This window comes from Protopterus annectens, chromosome 12.part0 (assembly GCF_019279795.1).
Source record: "Protopterus annectens isolate FY-2018-M chromosome 12.part0, PAN1.0, whole genome shotgun sequence".
Lineage (NCBI taxonomy): Eukaryota > Metazoa > Chordata > Ceratodontiformes > Protopteridae > Protopterus > Protopterus annectens.
This window is the reverse complement of record NC_056746.1, coordinates 577,590,920-577,609,790: the sequence shown is the minus strand read 5'-3', so window position 1 is coordinate 577,609,790 and position 18,871 is coordinate 577,590,920. Positions and strand designations below refer to the sequence as shown.

The following is an 18,871-nucleotide window of genomic DNA, read 5'->3' as shown; positions in this document are numbered from 1 at the left end:
TAGCAGGAAATCATATGAGAGATGCGACCTGCTGATTAGGGAAAGTTCCCCTGTGCTTTGGCCAAACTTCCCCTTGGTAGTAAGTATTTGATCCAGGTTTTCCCTTGAAAACAAGTCACCAGACTACTGGGATTAGACCTGTAAATTCAAATAAATAAAACAGAACACTGAACTCATTGTGACTTAACTGTTTTATAGTGCTATTCACACTATAACATAGTAAAATAACTTTATTTCTCTGTTTGACAACATGAAGCATACAATTTTAGGAAATGTCCCTGAATCTTAAGAACTGAAGAGAAAAAGAATGCACACAACCAGTATTCTTATTACATAATAATTTTAAACTGAAACTTAGTCAAATAGTTCAAAGATAGTAATATGAGTCTTCTATAAGACATCTTACTGCATCAGTGACTGAGTGTATGACTGAGTTTAGAAATTTAGCCCAAGACTGCAATCATTTATACATTTATTTATTTATTTATTTACCTTAGTAACTAAGAAGATCCCAGCAAAGGATAGTATATTTTCAATGAAGTCCCAGGGTGAAAAACATATATTACAATAACTGACAAAAATCATCAGTTTATATTGCAATATAGTGATAGCTTTAATACAATAAACAGGAAACATTATTTCAAAATGTGTATACCTTAAATTAATTCTTAGCAATCAAAAGTCAATGTACCAAATCAGAGGTAACTAAGTTAATAGCAGTCAGTAATGCAGGATATACAGCACATACCAACATCAATCAACCCAAGTTTCAGTTATTTGAAACATGAGCAGCCTACTGCTTGGATTGTTGGCCTTGTAAGTTTGGGTGGTAGAGGTAAAAAAGTGACAAAGCTTTATGTATGTTCTTAGCATGCTATTGCTATAATAAGCCAACTGGTCATGATGGAGTAGGCAATGAATCAAGATAAGAGGAACTGAACAAACAGTAGACATAATGGGAAGGAAATACTTGTTTAGTGTAGTAGGAAAGAGGTAACAGTGACACTAAAAGTAGAAAAGGATACTCTGGCAGAAATGTATCATGATAATTTGAGGCAGGTTAGGTAAAATCAGCAGTAGACAAGTTTAAGGGACATATATAAGAGTGAACAGAAGATAAAGAGAAGATATAGTAACACTGCCTGTGGGAAGGACTGTATGTTTTCAATGCCTCTTTCGAGCAATAGAAGCTGTCTTAATGTAAGAAACAGTACATACCATAATTTGGAAACTGCATATGTGAAGTCTAATTCTCCTGATATGTAACAAGAAAATAGGACAGCTAGTAAGCTGCTATAGGGGGAACACAGAATCCTTAGTGGGATATTTCAGTTAAGGATAAGACTTAGGGCAGTAGGAGAGTATAATGGAGAAAGAATGCCACAGACAAGTGAGTGGTAGCAAGGAAGTATTTAGCTTAAGCCAGTCAAAGACAGCAAGGGCAATCCTGTGTTGGGTGGATAAGGGAACATGATGGTGACATGGTAAGGACAGACCTGCAAATGGAATGAATGAAGAATGCATATAAGGAAAAGTATTACCAGATAATAACAGTACATTTGTGAATGCCTTAGCACTGCTTTAACAGTGAAAATAGCAAACAAAAGCTACATTCTTTTATTTATTCTTTCTTTTTACAATTCTACATGATGCAATCGACCCCCTGTCTACTACCGACTCATTCATTCTCTTTTACCAATATAATAGGAAAGTGGAAGAGGAAGCAAGAGCTACTACAATAATGAAATGTATTTCTAGGGCAGCAGATTGGGGAAGTAATAGGACATAACTGCACTAGAAAAAAGATGCCTAGGGTTGTGATATACATTATGGCTTCCATTTATGGTATCTAACTACAAAAATAAAACAAGCATGACTGAAAAAATCCAGTGCAAAGATCTATGGATCAAAATAACTTTCACATTCAAATACATTTAATCAAAAGTTAATGGATGTGAAGAAATACAAATAATAAAGTACTTCATTCAGATAAAAAAGTATCCACCCTGATTCTGGTGAGTTTGTACAGAAGGTTTTCCAGGACCAGTTGAATAAATTCATGTGTCAGCTAAATTCATTTAAGAGCAATAGCCACATTAGCCAAAATGTGTACAATACAAAATGGTGAGAACATGGGCATTTGTTTAACAACTGCTATAAGAAAGGTGGGCCTTATGATGCTACATTTAAAACAGATAGAATTTAGCCATTTATTTTGCAATTAATGCAAGAAGATGGATGCATACAGAATGATTTAACAATGCAATCTTGTCAGTAAGTAACCATTTAACTTGTTTTCACTACGGCTGACCATAATAAAATTGACTGAAGTGAAATTTACTGAATCCTCCTTGCAAATGTTCACCAAGAGTTGATTGAGTGGTGGTACTCCTGAACTCCACCCATCCATGATTAAATACAAACAGCTCTGAGTTAATAGCTCCTTGACAAAAGGTACATTTCACTGTTTTTTGCTTTTGATGACCACTCCTGTCTCAGCTGATTTCAATTTGAATAATCCCCCCCAAAAAAATAGTAAAAACTTGGATTAATAGTGTCTTAACCAATGTTAAGCCAGCAAAAAGAGAAAAATGAATGGGCAAAACAAAAACCTTCACTTCCTATCTGCAAATAATTTTTAGTAAGGATCACATCACAGCAGGATGTAAAAAAAAGATTGCTCCAAGTCCCAAAGAAATGGGAAGGAGCCAAACATGAGTGTTTCATTACTGATTAGTAAAACTAGGGTATTGTTTTCCTATTCACTTTCTGCATTGTTGAATGCCTATAGTAAGTTGGTTATAGTGCATTTTATAATGCTACAGAATGCTAAAATTTGTGCAACATGTAAAAATTAAACTAAGTTGTTCTGTTATCAATATGCACAATGACCTGTAGGGATAATTCAATGGTAGATGTAGCCAAAAGCCATATAGTACAAGTCAGACTAACAAGTAGAATAAATTAAACAACAGAAAGCCTTTTCAATGAAAAAAATGATCAAATAAGCAAGATAATGACTGACGGTGATATTACAGGGAAACAATAGACCACCCAGAATTTTGACAGGCCTTGCAGTACAAATTGAGTAAAGGATATGACAGGTGTTTGTAACTGCTGCTGCAGTTATTTTCATTAGCTTAGTTTTTCCTTACACTCACTTAAGTGATTAACAAGAAGGGAGATGGCAGATGTTTGTAACTGTTGCAGTTACTTTTGTTAGTTGCTTTCATACTTCTGAACTTCTTTGCTCAAGAATTCTGGACAAAGCTAAAACTAGTGGGAAGACAAAGACTGAAAATCAGGATAGATTTTTAAATATTACTGCAATTCATTTAAAAAGTTCATACAACAGCTGGTTTTGCATCAACATGCATTTTCAGATCAATAAGTGTGAAGCTCTAATGTCTAACATTATTGACTCATTGAAATCTTCAGTAACTACCAAGGAAATCAAACATTTTAGGAGGGACAGGGCAAAAATATAAGGCCAAATCAGGGATGTTTTGCAACATCAGGCACAACCAGGTGGTATGTTTTGATTGTATTTTATTTTATTCCTTTTTTTTCAAGCACTCTAAGCAAATATAAACAAGATGACATTTTTTCCATCCATGCATTACAGTGATTTCATTTGTTGCTGTAAATGTATTTTATTTATTTATTAATTGTTTATTTACTGAAATTTCATTACCAGGAAAATCCAACTGGTTAAGAGTTCATTTCCATTGGAGACCCTGGGAGAAAAGCTCCCAGGTATTACAAAACATTTTAAGAACAATAATTTTACAGTCTTTAAAAATAATACAAAAAACAAATACAATTTAAATAATTATACCAAATTAGTCAAAGTTCTGGGCTTTATAAAGCATCCCTAGTTTTTCATGAGTTTTTCTTTTGCAAATTTGTGTATGCAGGTCAAATTTAAGATTACCATCCACTCTCATCACTAATAATTTGCTATGAGAAATTACTTCAATTATTGTATTATCAAGAAAGAGGACTTTATATTTTGTTTTTTCATGGGAGATGAATTTGAGGACAAAAAATAATTGTCTTTTTTTTTTTTAAAAGCTTCCTGTAAATGTTTTGGAGGTGTGCCATGTTGTCAGACATGCAACTGAATGTGGATACATCTGCATACTGTATTAGGGAGGGCTATTGTGTGAATGTATGGAGGGTATTACTGAGAATGTAAACAAGGAGGGAACCAAGAATAGAGCCTTCTGGTGTACCGGTGGTGACTGAGAGGTATTTAGAGAGGGTGAAATGCCATTTTACTGACTGACACTATTGGATAGGTAGTTTTTGAACCATAAAAGGGTGGGCTGAGAGAGATCTAATGAGGACATTTGAAGTAAAAGTTTGCTATGGCAAACTGTGTTGAAGGCATTAAACAAGTCTAGAAGGAGGAAATTAGTTTGCCATTATCTCTACCTTTATTGACGGCATCTATATAGGTTAAAAGTGCAGTGGTAGTACTATGAGAAGGACGAAGCCATGTTATGTGGGAGATAGCAGTTGCTCCTGCAGGAGATAGTTAAGCAATTGTTTTTGAATATATTTTTCAAGTATTTTGGAGACAGGAAAATAAGACTGCTACAGATCTAAAGTTCGCAGTGTGTGTTGAATTTCGTTCTTTGTGCAGAGAGATAATGTGTGACTTTTTCCAGAGAGAGAATGAGGGATTTCTGGATTGATCAATTTATAATTATTGAGAGAGGGTAGGCAATATTATCAGCTGCTGTTTTAAGGTATTCACTTGGAAGGTCATCAGCTGAAGTAGAGCACGGTTTGAGTTTGTTTAAGAGTAGTTTTATAAAGGATGTAGGCACAGGTTTGAAGGTGAAAGTGATACGTTGTTGCTGGACAGAGTTAGATGTTGGGGAATCCTTGGTTTGAGATTCTATATTATCTGTGAAATAAGCACCAAAATGTATTGCGGTTTTGAGTGATGAGTATTGGGAGAGGGGTTAGGGTTGAATTTATGGCTAGGATACAAGATGTCTTTAATGGCTGTCCAGAATTTTTTAGAGTTGTGTTTACTATTATTCTGAAAGTTATTGCAGTATAGTTTTTTGTCTTCATTAATTTGCTTTTTAGTACGACTGAGAATCATTCTGACTTTTTCAAGTTATTGTGCTGTTTTATATTTGTGTCATTTTTTTCCATGCTTTTTATCTATCGTGTATTAGCATTCTACTCTTTTGGGATAGCCAAATTGCATTATTTGTTTTTAGTCTCTTCCTTCTAGGAGATGCAGTGCCATTTAGTATATTCAAGAAAGTTGTACTGAATTCATTTACAGCATCATCTAAGCAAAGATTTCTAGGAAGCTCCATTTAATAGATGACAGGTTACTAATGAATATTTCTGGGTTAACCTTGGAAAGATGAAGCAGCAGACTTTTTCTTTTTCCTGTGTGATACTTGTATATAAAAACTCTGCTGAGGAACGTTGAGCATCCATTAAGGATCTCTCAAATTTCAAGCCCATCATCTAAAACAAATTAATAAATGCAAACCTCCAACCACAGACTATACCAGTAAATCAAGGCAAAGTGTCAGGAACCTTATACAGCAGCAAATGACTCCTTGTCAATAGCAAAATTAAAAAAAATGTGCTGATAAAATTGCAAAGAATGGTGAAATAGACGTTTAGTATATCATTACATAATACTCATCTCTAAATGTATTTGAGATAACAAATTAACAGTTATAGAAGGATTACTATTTGCTTCTTGTTCCTTGCAGAGGGCTAAAAATGAATTCACGTATTTCCATGATGAAAACCTTGTTTACTCAACATCAAATTTGTTTGGAGCTGGGACAGAAACAACCTCTACAACACTACGCTGGGGTTTTCTTCTGATGGCAAGATATCCTGAGATACAATGTAAGAGCAATCTTCTGTGTTATTTAATACATTTTTTTATGGATGACAATGTGGGCTAAAACTAAACAATTTTGTTTTTTGTGAAAGGATCTGTTCAGCATGCAGCACTATTACAATTACTAATACTATTACTAGACCCACACACAAAGTGGAATTATGTCATTACAGACAAGAGTCTGCAAATTATAGCATGCAGTATATATCAAATCTCAGCAAAGAGTTACCATTTCATATTTCACCAGAGTTCAACAATCAGCTCTTACTTATGATCATCTCAGCTCTTATTTCTTTAACAAACTAGCAAAAACACTTTCAACAAGCTGTTGATTAATGTATCAGTTTTCTTCCTTCATAAAAACGAACCAAAACTAATGAACTGACCCATAAAAATGGAGCCCACTTCAAATTAAACTATGCTGTTATACAACATAAATCATTAACTCATGCATTTAAAAATATATTTATTTGTTTGTTTTTTTATTTATTTTGCATTTATAATGATGACTTGGGTCCTTATAAGCCTAGCCAACGCAATCCAAATGTGAACCACAAATTTGATTTATACGGGTATACAGGGGGGGGGTGATTTACTGATTGTGTCTGCCCATCACAGAAAAAGGCACCAGATCAGGGGTGAATTTCTGATTACCCATGTTGTGCTTAAAAAGGGATAGGGAGGATTACCCATGTTGTGCTTAAAAAGGGATAGGGAGGAACTCCACTAAACATGGATGGCAAGCCTGTTCAAGACAATGGGAATTCTCTGAGAAACATATCTGTCTCTCCAACATGTCCTATTAATGTTGCAAGGAAATTTTAGGTCTTTTAATCTAGTAGTTCTGATGCTGTTTGCTTTGTGGATGTGCAGAAGGTTCATCAAAACAGGGTCCAGGGATGCTATGCATGTCAAGCAAAGATCACCTCTCAGAAGTATGTATGATCCTAAGTAAAGAGACAGGGCTTTGAAATGATCAGCATAGAACATTGTTGTTTACTCCCTGTGTTCTTTTTGTAAGGCACCTTTGTGGATGTTCCAGTTGTTGCATGTGTCTGGTACTGTACATACCAAAGAGGGCATTATACTCTATGATCGGTCTGATGAGGGCCGAGTTCAGTGATGACGTCTCTGGACATAGATGCCATGCCCTTGCTTATAAGTTGAGCAACATAGAAGGATTATCTTACTTCCTTGGACTAGGTTACTATCTAAATGAGTTCCCAGATCTCCTGACTAATGAATCAACTTTTAGGGGTGTTTTATTGATGGCATAGTTACCCGGGCTGGCAGACTTCCCAAAAGTTACTATAATGCATTTCTTGGTATTGGTATTGAGTTTTAAACCACGGCTTTGGCATCAAGCATTTGTCTTTGTTATACCTTCTTGAAAGGTTCATAGGTGTTTAGGCTCATAGGTTCATAGGTGTTCACTAGACTAACAACCACAAGGGCCTTTTTAAGACTAGCCATGCATGCCAAATATCTGACAAGTTCTGCTACCCTTGACAAGTATAAGCATGGGCCTGGGAGATGAACCATTTACAGGTTACCTGTGTCCATTAGAGACATAGGTGCCAAACCAGGGATACATTTCTAGTTTCCCATCCAATTGTCCAAGTTACATTTGAATTGAGTTAGGGAGGAACTCTGCTTCACGTGGATGGGAAGCCTGTCCCACAGATGGGGTAGTCTCTGGGATACATACCTATCTCTGAAGCAGATCCTATTTATATCACAGGCAAGGTTTAAGTCTTTAGAATAGGTGATTCTGGTGCTGTTTGTTTTGTGGATATGCAGGAAGTCCAACAGAGTGAGGTGTGATAGATCTTCCCTCAAAAAGCTGTAGGAGACAGAATACAGGGATAGGGGCTTGAGACAGTCTGCATTCTTTTAGTGAGGAACCTCTTTGGATACTCCAATTGGTGGATATGCCTGGTTTGGTACATACCAAAGGGGGCATTGTACTCAATAATAAGTCTGATGAATGCCGAATACAGTGGAACAATGACTTCCTTGGACTTAAATGCCATACCTTTGTTTATAAGTTGTGCAACATAGAATGATTTCCTCACCACTGTAGACACGTGATGATCAAAGGCTAGATTACTATCTATGTGTATCCCTAAGTCCATGACTACTCAGTCACCTCTGAAAGAATTATAGTATTCTGTTTTATTTAGTATATTCACTGTCTTTTCAAAACTGTTGCTAGCATGATTATTAGCTTGAATAAAAAGCTGCAAGAATGATAAAGGATTAATTTAGAATAGTATAAAATGTTGAAAATTAGGAAGTAGTAAGTGTGCTGGAAAACATATATAGCTTAATTAGATATCGGCATCCATGTAAAGGAGTATGTTATTGAGAAACAAAGTCTGTAAAAATAGCTGTGCAGATGGCAGCTGGAAAGACATCAGTGAAGTAAAAATATGTAACATCAAGCAAGATAAAGTTAGAACATCAAGTTTCAGATAGTGCTGGAACACCATGTTTCAGATAATGCAAGACTGAGTTTCCCTGAACCACAGAACTTGAAAAGGAATCAAGGACAAATCATAAATTAGAAGAACAAATAAAAAGTGTTCGACAAAGGAAGACTGTTATACATCAGACTGAGAAAAAATATCAGACTTTGGTATAAATCTGAGTGTGTATAAACAAGCTTTGGGAATTTGCCATAGAGACTTGAGAGCATCTGTATTGAATGCTTGCAGATCCAAAAGAAGAATGTAATAGTAAAGTCATACTAACTGAAATAGTTTGTCTCAGTGTATTTACTGTACTTAGTACAATACAGTATTAAAGTAGTTGGTCATACTAAGAGCTAGATACTGTGGTATGCATGTGTACTAATGCAAGTAACAGCAAGAAACCAACAGAAGACATGCATATAATTTTTCAATGGTGAGCCACAGTTGACGGACCAAATGGTTTCCTTTTGTGACAATTACAGCTTCTTTTTTATTTTATTCAGTTAGTACGTCCAGTTGCAGTGCTGCCTTCTTGTTTATCCTGTGCAAAAAGATCCAGTTGCAGAACAGCACAGCTGATCTCTACAAGTTCCACAGGTCCTGTACATTTGCACAGCTGAATCTGCCAGCTGTGTTTGACCACCTTTTGGGAGAATTACTGAGAGATTTTCCATGCTTTCTCAACAGAAGGCTTGATCTCTTTCCACACAGAAACTGGTAATTCTCTTTTTGTTTCTTATTCTACAACATGGATGCCATAAAACACAAAAATGTAAAGTTTAAGACTACCTTTCACGTAGACAGTAATAATAGTCCAGCACATGTATGGTCAGGATTTAAAGATTGGTATAAACATAACTGTAGCACATGTAGTATTTTACTAGATAAAGTTGATGTCAATGCTTTATGTAAATGCATTACATTTAACTGGTATCTGAAACAGCAACATCATTGGTATGACAGTAAACGTTCATTGTGCAAGTCATATGAAACTGCTTTCTGTGTGCAATGGCATAACAGTAATAGTAAACAACCAGTTGCATTATGTCCTGTCACCACATGTAAAATGTTAGTTTCAGAGTTACAATATCAGTCAAGTCGGTTATTTACAGAATCTTCTGTACATCTTGGTAGACAAAACTGGCATAAAACCAATGCACATTACAAAACAGATAAAAACAGAGATGAGGTTCATGGTGAACTGACAAAAAGATTTAATAAACTTCTAAGACAGTCAGAGTGAGTTCAAAAAGTTCAGACAACATATGCAAACACTTTTTCAAAAGTACATAAGAGCCTTAAAGTCAGCAAAACAAAATACTGACAAATATAATCTGGTTAGTAAAGAGTTAAAGCAACAGCTACACTGATAGGAAATAATTTACAGCGTACTATTCTACGTTTAGAAAATGGTTGTGTACACAGCAGAAACTTTCATTCAGTTAAAGCAAGGCACTTAAATGGTGATTTTTCAAACCATTTCAAATAACAAAACAGTTCTAGGGCATAGAAATCAAATGAAAGTAAAGCTAAAAGCAGTAAAGACATGACATCACAAGACTGACTGCATGTATTTTCTTTGCACCTAAAGTGCAGCAAAAGGCACACAACAACAAATGTAAATTATGTAAATATATCTGTTTTAAGCATGTGTTAGTTAAGTCAATATCTATTTTGTTTCTTACAATATTTTGTAATTGTATAATAGCATCAAAAATAGCAAAGGCTCCAGCACAAACAGTATTCAAAAACAATATTATGCATAGTTAGGCAAGTTAATGTTTATTACAACTGCATTCTAGTATCAAGTTGCAAGTATATCAACGAATGACTAAAGGTGCGAGTAAGTGCTGAAGAAGTTATGGGTTAAGCATCTGGAATATGTAGAAAGAAAAAAAAGTATGTGAGCTCAAATCTTTCAGGCTGGAATGGGTAGTTACAAGGAATGTTGTATAAGATAAAATGTTACTGGTACTGAAATTTATAAGGTCAAGGAAACAAGACTGGTCACCAGGCCAAATGGCTTACATTTTTCTAAAACATTATTGTTAAGTATTCAAACATTCTACAAAAAATCCTGTTTGGTAATTGTAATAAGACGTCACAATTGTGCATACATGTCATTAATAATCTGTTTGCAAGTAAATACAGGTACAAAGTGTTAATACCAAAAATACATTTTAATGTTTCAAATAATGTAATTAGCAGGCTTCAGTTTAATGTTAAGTTTGTAAACTGGACTGAGTATACATTACAGCCATGTATGTACAAATGCAAAAACAATCTGTGCAAGCAAGTGTATTCTGTACAGTATATAGTAAATGGTTTAAACAGCATTCCTCAGTGTATAAACCATCCCCCGGATTCATGAAGCTTGGTGCAAGGTCGGCGTAAGGCTTGCGCCGGCCGTGCGGCATAGATGTGGAGTAGTCACGCCATATGCATATTAATGAAGGCGCACAGCCGCCACAGCCATGTGCATAGGAAATGTGCGCGAGTGCAAGGGGCATATCAAAGTTGCGCAGGGAGGCGTGTCAATGTCGGCTTCCGAGGAGCAACCTAAACTGCTGAATATTATATTCCGCCAGCAATAGTAATCGTACCTATCAGTATCCATGGAGAATGAAACGTATGCAAAGCAGAGTCCCTGCGAACAGAAAATGAAGACTCAAACACAAATGCATGGTAGGGAATAACGGGTCCCTACCCATGAACAAAATTCAGGAAAACTGTGTGCCTGTAGTCCAACGTAGTGTAGATAGCTATACCATGTGGAAGTGAAACATATCAGATGTTAGCGCGCCGCCAGTAGGTACGTCCAGTCCAACGGAGATGGTCACCAGCCGACCCATAATTTGAGGGAGGGAACATAGCTGTGCAGATGTGTCCATAACAAAATACACGAGGAGTAATGTAGATATAGGTAGTGACCGTATGTCTGAATCATATCCCACAAGCCATGTAATAGTCACATACAAAAGGTATGTCCGTATTTCACATACCAAATGTGATAGGAAATAGCATACGCATGTAAATGAAATAGAAGGAGCATATAAACGAGTCATAACAACACGGACACATGTAGGCCGAAAGGAACAGTATGATCCGTACCATCGACCAAGATTACCACCTGTCCCACTTTGCAAGTGACAGTCCCTCTGTGGGCAGATGTGTCCTGACACAAACATGTAAAACTGGCAAATGTCCAGAGAATATAGGACATAATTCCTCCATAGACATCATGCAATAGTTGCATTAAACATAATTCACTGGACGTATAATACAGAAATGTCATAACAAACAGAATAAGATACTGAAATGCTACAAGAATAAGCTTAGATATAGGCAAGAATTGTAAGTTCTCTCTGCTGAACTTACCGTGGGTATGTGTCGGCCTGTAAAATATGCTGTGTTCACCGCAACTGTCACAGTAGGGTTGCCACCCTTACAAATGGCCAAAGTGGGACATGTTTGGTACAGACATCAGACTGTACAGGCTGACACATACCCACGGCCAGTACAAAGGACAGAACATAACTGTTTTGCCTACAGAAAAGCGTATTCCTGTAGCATTTTAGTTGCTTAGTCTGTTTCTCATAACAGTCAGGTATTTTAGATACAGAATTAACTGTTTAATGCAACTATCACATAAAATATAAGAAATATGTTTGTCCTAAACTCCCAGGACATTTGCCATGTTGACAATTACATGTCAGGACACAACTGCCCAAAGAGGGACTGTCCCTCACAAAGTGGGACAGATGGTAACCCTATGTCACACTGTGGACAATTGAAAAGGTGGAAATACAACCGTTGATTGTGGGGAGGCAATGTCCACAACAGTCGGACATGTGTAAGGAATAGCTTGGACATAGGAAAAGGTGCCATCCTACCAATGAGTAGAACAGGCTGGCAAAATCCGGAAGGCAGCTGTATAATCCGAACATGTATGTGACACAGTCGAACGGGTAGTACCCGGATACACCAACCAAGTAATGAAAGTGAAGTAAGGGCGTATACCTATGTGCGTGAGGTGTAGCATGTGGACAGCAAACATGGCAGGGTAGTCCACACAACCATAAAGGTACTCGACACATGTAGGGTAGTCAATGTGTAACTCTGGCCATGTCATGGGCCAACAACCAAAGTAGTGCTCTATGGGGTGTGAGTAATTCGCGTGTGAGGGGTGTGTGTTTAATGGTAAATTCCTCAAAGGCGATACTTGTGTCGTATGCAGAAAAGGTGAACCGGAGGTGTATGAGAGGGCAGCGGGTGAAGTGGAAAGAAACACAACCTCATGTAGAAACAGCTGCAAGACAAGCAGACAGGCCATAGTGTAGAACACAATCCCACAAACATATGAATCTGGAAATACGCGAGACAAATGTATACATACGGCACCATCACATACCCACAGATGGGTCCTGATGGAACTGGCCATAACAAATGCAACACACCTGGATGCATAATAGCCTACCCAGCATACCCTCCACAACACACAACCTGCCACCATACCAGAACATCCACCAAATCCAGCCGTACTTGGTCTACTGGTTTGTTGCAGAAACAGCTACACACAGTGACCCCTACACATATGTAATAGGTATTGTCACCCTAGGCAGTGTCAGGATTGCAAACCATGTATCCCCTGCAGGTAAACCCCCCTGCACGTTTTCGTGAAGCCACAAAAATCTTCGGTATCTAACTTGTTTTCATCTTGACCAATTTTTGGGATATCCTTCACGGGATGACCAACTTGTGTAAATAGTAGAATGGGTATGACGACATCATGTCCAATCCAGTAGATATCTGGACACAAGTCAGAACGTGCAGCGGAGGTCCATGACACTGTCCAGCCCTAAGTGTGCATGCATAACCTACCACACAGGATAAAATACCTTCCCGTGACGCACGTGTCCAGACTCAAATAAGAGGGAGAATATAATGCACACATTTGCAAAGTGGAAAATGGCATGAGGGCGAGGAAGACACTACGTAAACAGGTCAACCCTGATCAAGTGTGAGAGACACTGACTGTGTGCAGTCATGACTGACCATACCTGTCAACCTGTGTGAGCAAGATATCTGGACAGAGCCGTGAATATAAGTGAGACAAAGGTCCAAACTCAGGGACAATCTGTAAACATATCTCTTAGAAACATAGAATTTGATAGAATAACAGTTTGCACATTGGCATTAATGTCTGAAGTATGAAGTCTGAAACCCAACTGTCTGTCCGCACGTTCCGACTGCAGTCTTCAATGCTGAGCTACTGCTGTGCCAGAACACAACAGCGCATTACAGAGGTCCATGCCATACCACTCAACTGTCCGGATATTCACAGAATGACTATGGTCACCACCTGTCCCATTTTGCGAGTAACAATCCCTCTGTAGGCAGTTGTGTCCTGTGAAAAAAATCAAGACATAGCAAATGTCCTGAGAGTTTATTTCCTAATTTACTTTAATAATCGCATAAAACAGTTATTTTATATATGAATCCTCAATATGTTATGTGAATTAGCATAAGCAATTCAAATGTTACTAGAATAAGCTATTATATGTACAAAAAAGGTTAAAGTTCAGTACTATGTAGGTATGTTTTGTCCTGGAAAATCTGACATCTCTACAGAACATGTCCCACTTTGGGCAGTCGAAAAGGTGGCAACCCTAAGAATGACCACAGGTTCACCCCATAGTGTTGGTGTGTGCCTCCGACAATCTGCACCAGTGTGGTAAATAGCTGAGGACTGACGTCAGTAAATAATGAGAAATATCCTGAGTATAAGACTCCACAACCTGCAGAAAAGTCATGCTAATGCAAGACCTAGCATTCTATCAATGTTGTAAGCTTGTAAGAGCAATCGTTAAAATGTGTCCCTAACTGTCCCCCCATGGTGAACATTTTGCGCAGGTTCGGTGCTCTAAGAGGTATGGTCCGGACATATTTACAGAAGCAGCCCTTCACACTTGTGTAATGTACAACCGCATACCTGTAGTCACTTCATGTCCAAAAATAACAATCCCCGTATGACTGTATACAGGTAATAAGTCAAATGTGAATGGGAACACCCCTCACCGGGGAGTATGGACTGTAATAAACCTACCCATAATATGTAATGCCAACAGAATTAGCTGCTGACAGGTGCCCAAACACCTGTGTCTATAAACACAGGTAAAACTTCAAAATAGGGAGATAAGCCCTGTCCATATGCTTTGTCTGAAATTTGACCTCGGCCAGGGAAGTTCCATTCACCAGGTGGACAAGCCTAAACTCAGATCACTACATGAATACCCTGACAAGCAAAGACATGTATGTGGCTGGACTATATGCCTTGGTGTTCTGCATACCCTCGGAGTGATTAACAATGCAGCCGGAGTCCACATCAGTAGGCAATAGGGAATGTGTAATATGTAGTACCGCCTTTTTCCCAGCAGGAGAATGGATGCCTGTGTCGTAGGTGAAGCTGTGAGGCATATGTTGATGTAGCTAAGTACTATGGGTATGCATATCAATGAGGGAGAACACCAATAGAATAGTGGTTCCGGTATCCGGCCAATGTGAATGCAGTCCCAGTTGACCTACGACCACTGCACATATAACTTGAAAGTGTAATTAAAGCGTTCCTGCAGTACGCACATTTAAATATGTAAAGGTGAACGTGTGTTTCACAGTAGTCCATAAACTGGAATACAGATATGTAACTGTTACGGTCAGAATTATGAAAGTTCACGGAAGCACAATTATCTATGAAACATATGTAACCCACAATAAGGATATGCAAGTGCACCTGCGCGTGTGTAATCCACTCACAGAATAGAAAATGAATGGTGTTTTCCCCACGTTCCATGGACATGGCTCATGCCTGTTAAACCCGTAAAGTACGAAACCGGACAAAGCCATGACAACAACTGGTACAAATAGGGACATCCCCAGATATTGCCCTAACAAACATAGAAAGTGGATAGAATAACAGGTGTGTTACTAGCATGGATTCCCTGAAGGGTATGAAGTCGTAACCTGAAATGTTTGTCATTATTTACCAACGTCAGTCTGTAATGATATGCCACTAACTTGCCAAACAGACACAAGGTTATGAAAAACGCTCCACAAATAGGGACTATCCCCAGATATTGCCTAACAAACATAGAAAGTGGATAGAATAACAGGTGTGTCAATAGCATGGATTCTCTGAAGGGTATGAAGTCGTAACCTGAAATGTTGGTTATTATTTACCAACGTCAGTCTTTAATGATATGCCACTAACTTGCCAGACAGACACAAGGTTATGAAAAATGGAGCAAAAGAAGAGGCAAACAGCTGTACATGCAGCGGAAATCTGTACAGTTGAAAGGTATGATATGGAGATATATATACACATATATCCACAGACGTAATCCAAAGCAAATGACGAGATGAGGAATGTACAAACATATGTATATATGTACAGATATATATAGCTATACACACACGATACATGAATAGATATATACACAACAAACATATGTCCCTGTACATATAGCATGTACATAAATAGGTCATGGTATAGCTAATATGGATAGACAGACAGACATGCATGAAAGGAGAATACACCAATGGTTTCCAAACCATTTCCCGGAAAGTACCAGTGTGACAGGGCCTGCAAGTTCTACACGTTAAACATGAATATAGGTGTCCTTTGCAGGACCCCAAAAATTGATCCGTACAAGGTGCGAACCATCATAGATGCTAAAGACGTCACAGCTGCAACTACGATATAGCTGTACATGCAACAGTAGCAGGTGCAAGGGTAATAACACATGGGTCGATTGAATGTATGACGTACGAGCTGATATCCGCAGAGTGGGGAGTGCTCAGAAGTGTCCTCACACTTTATTATCGCTCACAATAAACATGTCTAATGGGTGCTGTGGAGGTGTGTCAGGTATGGAAATGGGTATGCAGAATTGGGCAAAGGTGCTGGTTGGCACAGATCTATTAGGTACGCCCCATGGGAGTGATCAATACACCTATGTGGGTATAGCACACGCCTATATTCACCAAAAAGGTGCAACCCACCCACTGGATATTGTGTAAACCATTGGGGGAAGACGTAGGGACCTATATCAGTGTCATGTAGGCGATTATCATGGATGGACACGCATACGACCAAGATGGTAACCATACCTGCCAGAATGTCAGAATAAGACAGCTGGACAAAGGCATAGTACATGACAGACAAATAGGGACTATATTAAATATACCTCAGACAAAGTCAGACTGTTGATAGAATAATTGCGTAGTCGGGAATACAAATGTTATGAGAGTTAGTAATCATGAAATAGAAATGTCAGTCATGATTACCTAACCACATAGTCCGTCACGGCTTGCCAGCAATCCATCAGAAAGGCACATTATCATGACAAATGTAACAGAATCAGAGGTCAAACCCCAGGGTGTATACCCATAATGTGTACAGGTGAGAGGTATGAAGGTAACCCGTCCTAATGAAATGTACAGAACTAGTGATACTAGGTGGACAGGTGAGAAGAAAGACATCAGGACAAATGACAAAACATGTACAACTCATAAGCATGTTTGTCCACAAATGTGAATTACAACATATTGCCTGTGAAAGTCAATGTGGAAGGTTAATAGACTCAAACGACATGTGTCCCTCAGGGTGTCATGCAGTCTCACCGATACAGTGTCCAGTCCACCATACTCGTACATGAGCTCTGCCACTGACGGAAAGCGCAAATACCGGCCTACACATAAGGTACATGACGGAATAAGTAGTGTGGATAAGCACCTGTTGGCCTGTGTGAGGAATATAACCCAGTGGGTGGGTGTGTTCAGCAATAGGAATGTAATGGTAACTGGCCTGTGATGGCGCCATGTATTGTGTGTATTGGCGTAACTGTACGAATGTGCAGGTGTATGACTCATATGTGTGGTGTGTTCCTCTCACAATCTGTACCTGCATACCTCTCAACTGTACAGAATTTTGCAGAATGTCCAGATGTTTGCCTCATATATTTGGTACATTTTACATAAAATTGTGTTTTTCTGGCAAATTAGTGTGAATCATTAAAGACTGAAGTTAGAAAATAATGAGACACATTTGAGTTTCAGACTTCATACCCTTCAGAAAGTTCACGCTAATGCAAAACCTGTTATTCTATCAACATTTTAAGTTTGTAAGAGCAATATTTAAAAAGTGGCCCTACTTTTGGGCCTTTGCCCCACTTTTACTTATGGCTTTGTCCAGATTTCCTGCTGTCGGAGGTTGAGAGGTATGTGTACCTGTTTGCCAAATACCTGAGAACTGACGCCATTAAATAATGATAAACATATGTGTTTAAGACCCCAAATCCATCAGAAAGGGCATACTAATGCAAAACCTATAATACTGCCAACTATCTACGTTTGTAAGAGCAATATGTAGAATCTGCCCCTATCTGTCCCCCTATCATGTTAGGCTTTGTACAGATGTTTTGCACTAGGAGGTTGATAGGTATGATCAGAAACAGATACATGTCTGAGGAAATAGCATTATCGACTGCAAGATAATGCAGGAGGTATGAAAAGCGCTGCAGGAGGAAGTTCATCTGCAGGTATGTGCTGACATGTCAAATGACACAGCAATCTACAGGAAGTACCTATAGGGTGTCACCTTTACCAGTGATGACAGTGGGACATACATACAGCCATGCATACACCACAAATAGACATAGCACACAGCAAAGCCTAGGCCATGATACACGACGCCTTCGGTGTTTATGGATTGAGTAAGAGTACAGCAAGGGAAGATGATTGCCAGGCTATTCAGCAAACACCCGCAGGGCGTGCAAGACCACCCGTAACACGAACATTGCACGGACAATGTTGGGATTTGCAACATACCCCATTTGTATGTGTAAGCTATGCAAATTATGTAATTATAGGGTTGCCACCTTTCCAAATGGCCAAAGTGGGACATTTGTGCTACAAACATCAGATTTTGCAGGGCAAAACATACCTACGGCTAGTACAAAGGACAGAACATCAGTTGTTTGCCTGAATAAAAGTTTATTCTTGTAGCATTTTTGTTCCTTATTCTGTTTCGTATAACATGTAGGTGTTTCAGATACAGAATAACTGTTTTATGCAACTATTACATACAATATAGAAAATACGACCACTCAAAGGTGCTGCACTAACATTGTTTCCAATGCCCGTGTAATACCCAGCATCACAATAACCGGTCACTACACATGTATAACCCACGATCACTACAGCACACAGTATGTGCACTATCACAGAGCCATAGCAGATGTACATACATCCAAGGTGTTCGCATACAGACAATGCAGCACAGTCAAGAGTGATAATCCCAACATAATATCTATATACAATATATATATATATATATATATATATATATATATATATATATAGTTATATAGTTATATACATATATATATATATATATATATATATATATATATAGTTATACACATATATATATATATATATATATATGTAT

The 18,871-nt window shown here is 38.1% G+C and overlaps 1 protein-coding gene across 3 annotated transcripts in view; it reads left to right on the top strand.

Moving 5' to 3' along the window:
• Nucleotides 1–18,871, top strand: part of LOC122816727 (cytochrome P450 2K1-like) — a 657,641-nt gene that overhangs the window by 328,066 nt on the left and 310,704 nt on the right. For all 3 annotated transcript variants that reach the window (XM_044089718.1, XM_044089719.1, XR_006367097.1), the window contains exon 6: nt 5,754–5,895. In XM_044089718.1, coding sequence (XP_043945653.1) covers nt 5,754–5,895 — 142 coding nt within the window. The remainder of the gene's footprint in view (nt 1–5,753; nt 5,896–18,871) is intronic.